Source organism: Rhodnius prolixus, unplaced genomic scaffold, assembly GCF_049639745.1.
Source record: "Rhodnius prolixus isolate KJV_2025 unplaced genomic scaffold, Rpr scaffold_7, whole genome shotgun sequence".
NCBI lineage: Eukaryota > Metazoa > Arthropoda > Insecta > Hemiptera > Reduviidae > Rhodnius > Rhodnius prolixus.
Genome location: NW_027411582.1, coordinates 33,215,349 through 33,229,380, shown reverse-complemented (window position 1 = coordinate 33,229,380; position 14,032 = coordinate 33,215,349). Strand labels below are relative to the sequence as shown.

General features: G+C 31.0%; 2 protein-coding genes across 5 annotated transcripts in view; both read left to right on the top strand.

The window, feature by feature from the left end:
* LOC141447474 (alpha-amylase 1-like) overlaps positions 1 to 7,559 on the top strand; it is a 24,505-nt gene extending 16,946 nt beyond the window's left edge. For all 4 annotated transcript variants that reach the window (XM_074115062.1, XM_074115064.1, XM_074115061.1 and 1 more), the window contains exons 11-12: positions 5,410 to 6,715; positions 6,892 to 7,559. In XM_074115062.1, coding sequence (XP_073971163.1) covers positions 5,410 to 5,451 — 42 coding nt within the window. In that variant the 3' untranslated portion in view covers positions 5,452 to 6,715; positions 6,892 to 7,559. The remainder of the gene's footprint in view (positions 1 to 5,409; positions 6,716 to 6,891) is intronic.
* Positions 7,241 to 14,032, top strand: Cth (Cystathionine gamma-lyase). The gene is made up of 9 exons (XM_074115067.1): positions 7,241 to 7,383; positions 7,463 to 7,690; positions 8,939 to 9,126; positions 9,641 to 9,740; positions 9,822 to 9,956; positions 10,256 to 10,391; positions 11,431 to 11,583; positions 11,668 to 11,845; positions 12,388 to 14,032. Exons 2-9 carry the CDS (start codon positions 7,481 to 7,483, stop codon positions 12,536 to 12,538), a joined length of 1,251 nt encoding a protein of 416 aa, XP_073971168.1. The 5' UTR covers positions 7,241 to 7,383; positions 7,463 to 7,480; the 3' UTR covers positions 12,539 to 14,032.

Genomic DNA, 14,032 nt, shown 5'->3' with positions numbered 1-14,032 from the left:
AGTTCTTCAAACTTTACAGTCATTGATAAATCAAGAATTGATGATGAATGAAAATTCGAAACGAATCGAAAAATAAGGAAAAAATGCGTTGATATTGCCAGCAATAGAGACCCAAACACGTTTTCTTTCCTTTTTTATTTAATAGCATTTAATGATTCATAATTTTTTATCATTATTCAATGACATTATTTTTCTTTCTCTCTCTGTCTTTTATAATTACTATTATTATTAATTTCTCAACTATGTATGTCACTATGTTATCGCTGAGTGGACAAATCTTTAGAGTAAATAAGTACAAAACAGTTTGTTGTAAAATAGAATGATCGATTACCTTCCTTTATACTGCAAATTTGCCCATTTACAGTATTTTTTTTAGGTAATATTTAATTAGACTTTTAAAAATGTATAACTTTGAAGTGGCACACTGCCTAGCCATTGCATAATTGATTTTATTTTTAAAAACATTCGTAAAGAATAAGAATATGTCTTCCAGTAAAACAAACAACTCTTATCCTAACAACCACAATAGTCACACAATCATCTTAGGCCTGCAGAGGTAGTTGATATGTGCGACTATTTAGGTTTAGCGACCCCATAGGCAAACTCCAGCTCACCTTACATACACACACATTCACATTGAACAGATTACAGACGCTTGCAATCATGCACAAACGGTGATACAACATATATTTAGCTTTTTAGCCACTTCCTTTATAATCCACAATCTAAATGTTTCTATTGTACCACCAGAATCTATTCGAAATTTACTAAACAGATTTATGAATTCGTGAGATAAAGTAGTAATAGTAGTAGTAGTAGATAACAGTTATGATGATGTAGCTAAACATTTAACTCCACACAAAATTTTTTACCATACCCTGAAGAAGGTATATTTACCGAAGTAACAAAAATTTGTTTTTGAATTTATGACCGCACCTCAATATTCCCCAAAATCATCAATCAACAACGGTCGAAAACCAAAACCATCATAGTATTGTAGATAAATTAAATTGTCACAGTGATAAAATAATGCAAACCACATAAATATTTCATGATAACAGTGATTTTAATAATAAATATTTAATACATCATTTTCAAGGTTAATATTTCTTCTACATCACTTTCTTTAGAGCCCTTGTCTCCTAAAGCCAAATCGCCAGTTTCATTCTATCAAATTATTTATGATGATGGTGTATACCTACCGAGTCCTCTATCATTGAGAGCAAAATTCAATTATGCTTCTTCTGATTTTTAAATATTATTAACGATACGTACAAGTTGGGCCACACGTGTACATAATACGAGCAAAAGGCTCAATATCGAATTCCCCTTTAGATCGATGTATACTTAGTGCGTTCCTCAGTATCAAAAATAGTAGATTCATTGCTCCATTTCTCTTGGTGCTCATCTTTGATGAAATATGCCTAAAGACAATGTATCTCTATTTCTTAGAATTTCCAGCGAGGGGAGCTGGCATACAGAAATAACCAGTACCAGCTGCCAGTGCTCTCCTCTATCTCTCCCGTGCCCTCCCTGAGGACAGCCTCATTTGCCCAACTTTCTACCGCAAGGCGGAGAAGAATCACATTAGAGAGCACCACTATTCCAGATGTAGGACAGGTCCTCATTACTCTCATCATACTTGGACAAAGCGCTGCATTCCTTATAGAGCCTTCTTGAAAGTGGTCAGTTTGACGCTTTCTGTCCAAGCCACCACGCCGTGATCTTAAGTTTCATCACGTTTTTCAGCTCACCATGAGGACACGGCTGGCTTTACCAACAGATACTTCGATATTTCTTGCCCAAAGGAACTACCTGTCAGAAGTGACCCTAAAGTTTAGTTAACCACTCATTCTGTATCCATTTCAGTTCAGCTCCAGCTAGCCGGATACTCTGTAGATATGGAAGAAGTCTTCTAGTACTAAATACCCTTGTAAAAACTTTAGATCGTTTCCAAGGAAGAGGGGTAATCGGGCTTCCATTTAAAGTGCTGTTTCTGGGAAATCTACTTTATAAATAATAATTAAAAATAAATAAACATGAGTGTTGATGTGACTTACAATAAAAGTAAAAAAATTAGCGTGATACTTTTAAAAGGCATTGCAATAAAATTGATAATGCACTACAGAAAAAAATCACTGATTAAAAATATGGTAAAAATGCGATATCATGTTACTGAACGTGGAAACTTTTCACGCAATGATATAATAACATTTCAGAAGAAATAATAAAAAGAATTTAATGCTTATCACACGTTTTTAAACCGGTAGAATTTTTTTCATTTCTTTTAATTGATACAAATGCAATCGCAATTACATGATATAAAGTACAATCTCAGTAGAAAATCAAGGTAACAATCTCGTCATGCAGATATATAAAATAATAAACTTATATTTAAAATACTAAAAAATTAAATACAGTTTGTAATAGATCCTTAGAATAAAAGATTTTTATATTATTTTACCTCTGGCAACAGTTACTCTGAAGGCTAATTTTTTTAAAATTTGCTTGGTAGAACAAACAAAATCGTTGAAAGTTAAAATTTTATTTTTCATTTAAGTACCACCTCGGAAAATACACCAGTAAGGTTTTGGCCAAACCAGATACTACACTTAAATGAAATGATTTTTCATTTCGTTGCTGTTTCTCGAATAAAAAAAAAACGGAGTTACAATCACTAAATACTCGAAAGTTACGAACACTTAATTATGCGTTTGTTTTATAAAGTGTTTGTCACAATTATAAAATCTCTTTAACAAAAACTTACAGTTTAAAATGTTAAGTATAAGGGTTGATTAAACGCCAAAAGGTACACAAATCAGCTAGTACCCAACATTTCATTGATATTATTTTAAGTAATTTTACTACATTAATTTTCATTAATATTTTTTTGAATTTATTAGATGTTTCACAGACCCTTATGCTGGCCATTTTAATCTACAAAATATTTGTTCAAGTAGAACACCATTTAACTTAGATTGACTGTAATAAGATAAATAAGATATGCATATTTTTATGACAGCTAACATAATTATTCCAGTATTTTACTATAAGTAAAATTAGAGGGACTAAATTAAATTACAATTGAGAAATGAATAATTATTGCTGAATAATTTACTTGATATTACCTACGCGTTATTTGTGCTCACAAATACTTCGGAAAGACGAATTCTAGACTGAAATATTGTTTTAAATCCGTGATTCAAATTTAAATAGTAGCCGACTCTGCCTTTGTCTTTTTTTACTTTAACGTGCATGTACATACATACGATATATGTGACTATTCAGAATAAAGAGCATAATAAAGATAAATCAGAAGAATAATTTGGAATAAAGCTAAAATAAAGTACCTATTTAATTACGAAAATATAATATACATTTTATCATAATTATAACAAAAAAATAAAATATTATGAATGAACAAAGGGAAGGGATTAGCTATGCGGTTAGCATATTGGATTCCCACGTGGAGGTTCCGGGTTCGAATCCAGCTGCAGACCCTTAGATTTTCTCTTTCTAAGAGCTTCTTACAGCTCACTGTCCGGGTGATGGACAGAGTTGTCTGTAACGAGAGAACACTGTCCGGAGGCCGGCAGTGCACTGAAAAAAGCTGCGAGCGCCAATAACCGCAGATTGTTGAAGTTGTTGAAGCGACTTAAATCATAAAAAAAAAGAAAAAGAAAATGAATGAACTGGCCAGCATAAGGGTCTGTGAAACATCTAATAAATTCAAAAAAATATTAATGAAAATTAATGTAGTAAAATTACTTAAAATAATATCAATGAAATGTTGGGTACTAGCTGATTTGTGTACCTTTTGGCGTTTAATCAACCCTTATACTTAACATTTTAAACTGTAAGTTTTTGTTAAAGAGATTTTTGTACCTTTTGGACAGATTTTCTTTTTTGTATGTTTTGCAAAGTTACATATCTGCTTTACAGATTTTATTAAAATTGGGAATAATAAATTTAATTTTATCATTATAACCTGAAAAGGTGTTAAGTCGGAGTTACTACCACTGGACAGATCTTTTTAAAGAATGATTATAGTTGCGGTCCCCAAGCCATCCTCAATAACAATTTTTTTGAGAAAGCGTTTTGAATAAAATAGGAAGGTAATTTGTACGTAAATAGCAAAATTAAACTGCGATTTCAGTACTTCCCTTTAAGAGGAGTAAGAAAAATAAACTGCGATTACAGTACTTCTCCCTAAAAGGCAAAGAGGCAAAGATTTTGAATCGAACTACAATTCATTGATGAAAATCGGTTCACTCATTGAAAATTTTAACGATTGCAATACTTCCTCTTAGTAGGTGTAAGAGCATGATGGCACTTCACAGCCACGTAGAGGAGCTTTAACCACTTCTTCTTACTAAATTTTATCAAAATCGGCCTAACCGTTATAGAAATATTGGTAATAATAGTTTTAGAAAGGGCCTTACTTGGGTGGGGCAAACTCCCCTCCTTATGAGGCACAGCGTCGAGACTTTTAAAGTGCAAATCTGTACAAAATTTCGATTCGAATGACACTTTATTCATGAAAATCGGTTCACGTTTCGATAATTTGAAACGATTGCTATACTTCCCCTTTACAAGTGTAAGAGCAGATCGTCGCTTTAATGTTACGTAGGGGAGCCCTAACCCTGTCATCCTACCAAATTTTATCAAAATCGGGCTAAGATTTACAGAGTAATTAATGATAATAATTTTGGAGGGGGCCTTACATAAAGGGGGCTAACTCCTCTCCCATTCGATGTGCAGCATCGAGACCCCCAAAAGGCACATCTACATAACATTCCGACTCGAATGACACCTCATTCATGAAAATCGGTTCACGCGTTTAGGCGCTACGTTGTTTACAAAAAAGGTAACAACAACAACAAGAAGAAGAAGAAGAAGAAGAAGAAGAAGAAGAACAAGAACAAGAACAATTTTTGAAAATGCCGTTTTTGCTCATTTTCAGCATCTTTTTTCTCAATATCTATCAAATCTAGGCTGTTGCAAAAAAATTACAGTTATAAAGGAGGGTTTGGAGTAAGATTTAAAGAAAATTTGGGAATTTTATCTTTTATAGAAAAAGAGAAAAAAATTGTCAAAGTTGGGTGTTTTTCAACGTTACGCTTTTTCGTGCAGTTTTTGATGATCAACCCTTATACAACTGTCCTACCGGACAGTTTTAATTAGAGTTGATTATTTATAGAAAGAAGACAAGTCCTTACGTCATGTAAAACTTAATTCGTATTTGGCTGCTACATCAGAAATAATGACCAAAAGAGCTCGAATTAGGCATAAGAAAAAAAAAAACACCTATATTATCTTACAAAATGTAGAAATTTTATCAATAATATCTATAACTATTTTTAGTTTGGTGCTAGCAATTAATGACTATTTTGTTTTTTTTTGTTGCAGTCAAGGCTGGAATCGATCAGAAATTTAGGAGGGGGTGCCTGACTCTATTGTGTACTATAAATAATAAAGTGAATTTTTTATTATTTTATTGTATAAATAGTTATTATTATATAACCTCTGTTAAACAATATTACGATATTATCTACTTTTCATTTTATGTAAATAAGTCGTTATTCATTTTTATCTACATTAGTTGTTTTTCCTAATGAAATAGATTATTTTTAGTAATTAAACATTTAAAAGTATCTGACGATACTCTCATACAAAATATTATTCTAAATATTTATCATTTTTGTTTGAAATAAATCGTAAATAGACTAAATAATAATTATTGTAGTTGACTGTAACGAGAGTCCGGAGGTCGGCAGTGCACTGAAAAAAGCCCCGGGCGCCAATAATCTCAGACGCGCCTTAAATCATTAAAAAAAAAAAAAAAAAAAATTGTTTATCTAGTACCGAAATATCAATTCTGCGATGTTGAATTAAGTGGATAAACACAAAGACCAAATTTTAAAACCTTTTGTTTCATATCGAGGAGACCTAAAAATTTATATTTTCTTGGATATATACATAAATCTCTATATGTGTATATATAACATTTCATTCTGTATGGAACAATTACTTTTTCATTGAACGATACAAAAGTAGATACTGAAGTACGTTGTAAATAGTGCCATTTAACTGGTAACAATAGAAGTGGTGATCTTTTTGAACACAGTAACTTCTGGCTTCGGGTCTTTTGTAGCATTCTAACTTCTTAGTTCGACTGAAATTCGTCAAAAGACAGTGAAATTTGCTAAAGCTGTTTTTCGAAGACGTATCAAACTTATTTTCTCTAAACTGCGTTTACTGCCTGCAACAAAAGCTCAAATCATAGAGAGTAAATATTTATTTTTATTTCGGCGCGTAGGGGCCCTGATAAAGAAAAAAAATTAAATCAATATACTAAGAGATTCAGTAAGAAATTCTGCTTCAATTAACTATAACCGAGCATGAATAACTTAAACAAAATTTACAAAACAATCTAAAACAAAATCATGCATCAAAACTCAATCGGGAAGGCAACGGCAATAGTTGCTGGTTATAACCGTGACAGTGTATAACCTACATCAAATTACACACGTCGGTTATCTCTGAGCTGAAATGGGTGGTAGCAAACTATAGTGGTTTTACATCATTGCCTAAACAGCGAGGTTAAAAGACTTCCATTGAACTATTTCAAATTTCAGATTGTAAAAGAAAAATAGCACAAAGTGCTTTTTAGTTTAAAACGAAAATTCCTGGAAAGGAATGTGGATGGTGCCAGGTACAGTTTCACTTCTCTATTATTCTTTCCTCCTCTCTCTCTCCCCCTTTGTAAGAAAAGGTAAGCAATTCGATCGGATTTTCGGGTTACTTTTGACTTTTCATGAAAATGCACGTCTTGAAATTCCTAAAGCACAAGTATTTTCCAAATTAGTCAGTATATTGTGTAATTTATAGGTATATTGAGTGGTTTGTGGGTCATCCAATGCCCTGGGTCAGCATAATAACTAAAGAGCGTTAATTTGCAGAAACTTCCAATTCAATAAGATGACATTTATTAATGCTTAAGAGTACACCAAGATTCAAGAAAGCCTCTCAATAAATGAATGAGTGAATTTAGTAAAATCATCGTTAAATTAAACATAAGTTTTGGTAGAAACTTATTTCTAGTAAAATAATAATGAAACAAATAGTGAAATTACTTGCATATGACTATCTAATATGTAAGTTATCGATAATCATTATCGAATAGTAGGATAGTAACCACTATCATTCTACCAGCTGTTCAGCATCAGCACAGCAGTATAAAAGCATGGGGTAGAGAGGTCGTTTCACGTATATCGTTTGGCCATACCGCCGAGTTATTGTCCCTAGTTTGTGAATTGTATGCGCCAGTGTTAATAACGATAACTTGGTTTTAGGAATTTTCCAGTTTACGTGATCTCAAAGGTTCGTTGACTATTTCTATTCAAAAACATTATACAACTGTTACTTCAGTTATAGTGTTAGTTGCCAAATTCAATTTCAGATCTTGTGAGAAAAAAAAATGCCGAACTTAAAAGAAAATAATCATACAGTTGACAATAATCATTATTCAATAGAAGAGGAAGAAAATGGATATCTACCTCTGGATCCTAATTTTGCCACAAGAGCAATACATGTTGGGCAAGATCCTGACAAATGGTCATCTGGAATTGTAATACCACCGATTCATATGGGGACGACGTTCAAACAAGATGCTGCTGGAAAACATAGGGTTAGTTCAGATAAGATAATTGCACTTTACATTTTTCCAAATTGAATTCGCAGGAATCGGTTTTGTTTATCTCACTACAAATTTAGATAACTTGTTTAAAGGAATTAACCACACAGAAAAATAATATAGTATTTATACTTTATATAAATAAGATGAAACTAAGTACGGTAGCCGAAAGTTCCTAGCAAAATATAAGGGAATTTCGAAAACTAATTCAAGAACTAATCTAAGAAATTCATGGTACAACTTGCGTAAAGTTATTATTTTGCCAAAAAAGTGATAGAAAATGTTCTTTGCATAATGTTAGTATCAGACAATTGTACAGCAAAGTAAACACATTCTTTAACTAAAAACACAAACACATTATATTGTCTGCATATGTGGTGTTTGCCACCGTTAAACATAATACCTGCACTTTATTTTCCCATAGTCTAAAACCAGATTCTAGTTTAGAGCAAATATTCTTAATTCTATTAGATATGGAATTTTTGACACACCTAAAACTTCTTTTTAATTACTTTGACATTGAACTAGTTATTAGCTATCAAAACGTTATGGTATATAATTAAAAACGTTTTACGTCATATTTGGATAAATTTGAATTTTCTATCATTATTTTCTTCTTACCAAATACAGAGCACATAGTTTTAAACAGTTCTTGTGCTATTAAACTGGTTAAATTCTTTTAAAAATCTGCGGGCAATCCAACATTATTTCATAACTATGTGGAGTTGCTGACCTCTTTTATTAAATAAAAGCTCTGGGCAACTAAAATCCAGTATAAATTCTATTGTTTAATATTTTACATTAGCAGAAATATTTAGTTTCCTTTGATTTTGTTAAAACATATACTTCTAACTACTCCGTAACGTTCATAAATATTATGTTACTTAATCCTATTACAAAAGCAACGTCTATTTCATGTAATTGAATTATATGTCCAATTCATAATAGCAAAGGCCTGTTAAATTTCATCAAATTTCACATCTAATTAACTGTTTATTTGTTTGATCCATGTTTGGAATCGAAAAGCAAAAGAGAATAAGGGCCAGTCTGTTCTTAAAGACTACTAATCATTAAACAGATTTTGTTTTTAAACTTTAATAAAGTAATGGGTTTACTGAGATTTCACTTTTTAATATTTAGGGTTTATTTATAAAATTTTTTATGAACTAAATGATTTACTCCATTTTCGTCCTCCACTTGGACAATGCGATTAATGCTAGAAAATATTTTAATCTTTTTCAGGGCTACGAATATGGTAGATCTGGTAATCCTTCAAGAGCTGTTCTTGAAGAGTGCTTAGCTTCATTGGACGATGCGAAATATGGTTTGGCATTTTCGTCTGGATTGGCTGCAGTTACTGGATCGTGTGCACTGTTAGAAAGTGGAGATCACATTATAACAGGGGATGATATATACGGTGGAACAAATAGGTTTGTATTAAATAAAAGTTTATCTAGAAAGATAGCTTGAATATCAGTACAGTATTTGTTTATTAAATATTTAAATATAAAATGTAGAAATTTCTTTTTACAAGCATTAAACTTCGTTGCTGAATTCTTCAGATTAATAAATAGAGAAGTTCTTCTGATTTGATTTTTTGTGCATTCATCGCAAACGAATTAAACGAATTAATTTTTTTTTTTTTGCGTCAAAATCAATTCTTTTTTTAAGGGATATTCTAAGCTAGTGCACCAACCAAAGTGGAGACCTTTTTGTGGTTTTTTGTGACCACCTCCCTATTTGGTGCAGGTTTACTCCGCTTTCTTCATGTGTAGCCACTCTAATATTTTTTAATAGATTAATAGTTTTTGAATAATGGGAATTAACTTTATTTTTTTTTAAATCTGTGTTTCGAATATATATATTTTTACTTCAATTGGTTTTGTGCTTGAGAATTTCTCTTTTAAATGGAAATTAATGTATTTTTTTTTTTTGTGGCCTCAGATACCTGAGAAATGTTGCCAAAAAGATGGGAGTTGACACTACTTTTTTCGATATGACTGCCCCAGAAACTTTGAATGAAGTAATCCAGCCTAATACTAGAGTATGTATATTTTCAATTTATATATCTTTAAAAACATTTATTCCAAATGGATTTTAGTAATATGTTTATTTATTATTTTAGCTCGTTTGGGTTGAAAGCCCTACGAATCCTATGATGAAAGTTATGGACATACCCAGAATAAGTGAAATTATTAAAAGACATAATCAAGATATTATATTTGTTGTAGACAACACTTTTTTAACACCGTATTTTCAGGTAATGTTATAGAATTTAATTATTCGAGGTTAATTGTATTTTAAACGTACATAGGATTATCAATTGCCTACTCATAGAGTATGTTCTAATGTTTTGCTTTATAGATAGTTATTTTTTGACTATTTTTAGGACGCAAGATTCAGGAAGTATTGGTCTTGAATGATTGCCAGCAACTAGTTATTTTTTATTATTACCTATGTATTTAGGACTATACTGTTTATGTTTATAATTAATTTAGATATTTAATTAGCTTTAATTTTTTATTATTATCATTATTTACTTTTGTTTTCATTTTTCAGAAACCATTAGCTTTAGGGGCCGACATTTCCATGTATTCTTTAACTAAATACATGAATGGCCACTCGGACGTAATAATGGGCGCAATGACTACAAATAATGAAGATCTTTATAAAAGGATGTTGTACTTACAGAATTGTAAGTTTATACTTCTGTGCTTATTAAATATTACAATCCTTATTTACTATAAAATAATGCAATTAATCGAGATAGTTGCAGTGTTGATGGTAACCTTATAAGTTAAATTATGTTACTTATTTATTTAAACAAAGTAATAATATTCTGTTTTCTGCATCGGCTTTCGCCAATCAACCAGTGACTTTCCCTATATCCTTGTTCACTCAATAATATAATGTTTGCAATCTAAAATCTAACACTCCTCCATGCGTCTTATTTACATCTACTGATCCTAAACCGATGGCAGGACTCCCTATTTTTGTTTAGCCTCTCGGTACCAGAACACAATTCTTGCCTTTATGACACCTCGTCGCATTCGTCCCTTAATGGATTTACGAAAAATTGTTTTTATATTATATTGATTTAATTGCTGGAATATATCAAATGTCATCTTTTCGAAATAGTTGTATAAAGTACCGTGCATTTACTTTCTTTTGAATAACGTGGGCATATCTTTTTATTATATGTTTGAGATCTTATTTATTGCCCTTAGCGTGTAGGGTAAAGGTCTCTTGTTAATTCTTTGCAAATATGATCCACAAACTGATCTTAACCTACTTATTGTAGAAATACAAGTCTGTACTCATAACTTGTTCTTAAAAACCTCCGTCTTTTAGATAATTCGGGCATTATGATCTTATAGGAAGTACTCTAGTTGCTGTTATTGTAATCTGCCATCTCTGCAAGGCTTGCTTTTTAATCTTAGATCTCATATCGGTGACAGAATATTTATATTACCGTTGTTGGTGGTAAGCATGTCTTCTACCATTTCGCTACTCTAACGCCGTCCCCTTACAAAACTATAGGGTCCTTTCTTCTTTGAGTTAAGGGTAGCTATAATATGTATATCTTTAACTAATTAAAGGATGTTAAAGCAAATAATCTGTCTTATCTTTAAAAATTTTTTTTTTTTTGTGTGTAGCTACTAATAGTAAAATAATTTTTACAGAAACTTCTTTTTTTTGTAACAATTTTAAACATTTTTGCGTTTTGTTTAAAGCAATGGGTATCGTGCCATCACCTTTCGACTGTTACCTCGTAAACAGAAGTCTTAAGACTTTAGCAGTTAGAATGAAACAACATATGAAGAATGCCATCATTGTCGCCAAACACTTGGAAAAACATCCTTCAGTAGAAAGAGTACTGTGCCCTGGTACGCAGATAAATTTATTTTATACATTTTACTGGGATAAAACTTGTTAACTATGGAAGAATAAATTGATTTTCTATTTTCAAGCTCTACCCAGCCACCCACATCACAGTCTAGCTAAAAGACTTTGGTCAGGAAGCTCTGGTATGATGTCATTCTATATAAAAAATGGAAATTTAGAAAAAAGCAATGCATTTCTGTCATCACTTAAAGTGTTCATATTAGCTGAATCATTAGGAGGTTTTGAATCTCTTGCAGAATTACCGTAAGTACCTGTGATTTTGTCAAAAATTTTGAAATTGATTTCTTTCGATCAACTTTTCTATGTAATAACGAGGGTAATTGCTCTCTTTATTAGAGAATAGAGAGAATATTCAGGAAAGTGGCATAAACGTCTGAGATCCTAGTTTCTTATTTATTTATTTTTATTTTCTATTTTTTGAATGAATCATTCGCCAAATTTCATCTCAAAATTCCTTTTTAATCAATGCTATATCAAAATCCTGCTACAATAAATTTCATTAAGATTCTGTATTACTTTCTTTTTTTACTGATATTTTTCTCCTTTACCACTAATAATCTTCCTTATCTTATTATAGAAGCTATCGTAAACTATGCTTTTCTAGACTTCGGAAGATGTTACTTGATACCATCGATTTTTGATTGCCACAAATTGTTTCCTTCTTTTAGAAGCTAGCTCTTTTCTTAAACTGTATTTCTAACTAATACTATTGAACTTAACTAAAGTAAATTTAGTAAATAAAATTAAAATTTAGCAAAAACTATATTTTTTTTTTACTTCTTTAGGAGTGTTATGACCCATGCGTCTGTACCTGCAGAACAACGAGCAGTACTCGGCATTACTGACAGTATGATCAGATTGTCTATAGGTTTGGAGGATGCTAACGATCTAATTGCAGACTTAGATCAAGCGCTTGCTGCTGTTAAAGCTCACTGAGATAAATAAAAGGTTTTTAATTTTTTTTTTTGAAAGAAAATCAAATATTTTAAACTTGAACAAAACCTGACAAAAGTTTGATCAAGCTTGAATATAAAACAAAAAGTAGGAATTTATTTAAAGATATGCCTAAATTAGGAGGCTTATTTTCAGGAATGGGCCAACAAATTCGGTAAATTTGCAGGAATATATGCAAAACACTTTGTTTCACTCGGTTATTTATTTTTTTCTTTTAATACAATCTATATTTTTAAAAAATCAGACTTTTTGCAATAATATTTATTGCATTTTAATTGCCTCAGAGACTTAATTGATGCATTAACAATTGTCAAAAAATTATTTCTTTTATTTTTTGAAGTGTTACCGATGTCCTTTTTGTTATGTAGTTTAACAAAAAAAAAAGTTAATATAATATGCAAATTTTGCATTTATAATTAAATTTTATTATAGGAGAACTATTTACAGACATATTTTTTAAATGTTGCAATGTATTTTTCCTCATTAAGACATTAGTTCTAGTTGAAATTGTTATTATTATTTTTTATTACTTTGAAATAATAGCGCAATGTATTTTGTTAGTTGTTTTTTTTAAATTAATGTATTTTATACTTTTAAAAAATTGAAATTGTAATATAATAGTCAATTATAGTTTTAAATCGTTGGTTTTATCTGCTAAAGTATGCTTGGCTTTGTGTTTCTGATCGGTTTTGGAATTTCCTCATCACAGTTGATTTATCAATTGAGTGTGAAGAATTTGACTTCTTTTTAATTTTTCTGATTCCCTAGGATGTGCCCGGGTCCACTTATACCCTGCGGGTAAATTTTGTAGCATCAAATTTAAGTGAAATTCAAGTGATAGGAAGTTTTACCTAGTTTGACCACGACAGCAAGTATCTTAATGAGGAGATGTCAAAAATATTCAATAGCCAGGCTGCCGTTAAAGTTGCTGAGTTATAATGTTTCTAGCTCAAAAATGCAGTGGTTTAAAATCAAGCAAATTAAACTCATATTGGGTGCCAGATATAAGTTGACATGGGTTGTGCAACCCACGTGCAGTTGGTTGATAGAAAGTGGCCTGGATCTATTTTATGGAATAAGCGATTTGGTCATTCCAGGAGATATGTTCAGAATCTAGTCAGGGAATGAGGTTGTTAAAAAGTAATCTGGTCCAACTATAACCAGAATGAGTGTTTTTGAGCTTTTAGAATCATTTAAAAGGTAATTTATAGATAGATTTATAAAATAAATCAATAGATTCTTCCCTAAAATCTCAGCTGTTCCAGCTATCTAGGAATAACTAGGATTAAGCCTTATTATACTCTTTTATATTAAGGTTCACCTAAATTTGCCTGGATAAATCGATAGTTTTAAGAATTGAAAATTTTTATTTTACTTTCGTGTCAATATTAAGGCCTTAAATAATATAAGAATACTGGTAATTGTTTCGAGTGACTTGATCTATATATATATTATGTAACTTGTTGATAAAAATAT

Bases quoted from the DNA above. Each gene is read 5' to 3' on its own strand.
- Cth (XM_074115067.1), top strand. From the start codon at position 7,481: ATGCCGAACTTAAAAGAAAATAATCATACAGTTGACAATAATCATTAT. The intron at 9,957-10,255 runs GTAATGTTATAG...TTCATTTTTCAG, and splicing joins TTTTAACACCGTATTTTCAG to AAACCATTAGCTTTAGGGGC. The intron at 11,584-11,667 runs GTACGCAGATAA...TCTATTTTCAAG, and splicing joins AGAAAGAGTACTGTGCCCTG to CTCTACCCAGCCACCCACAT.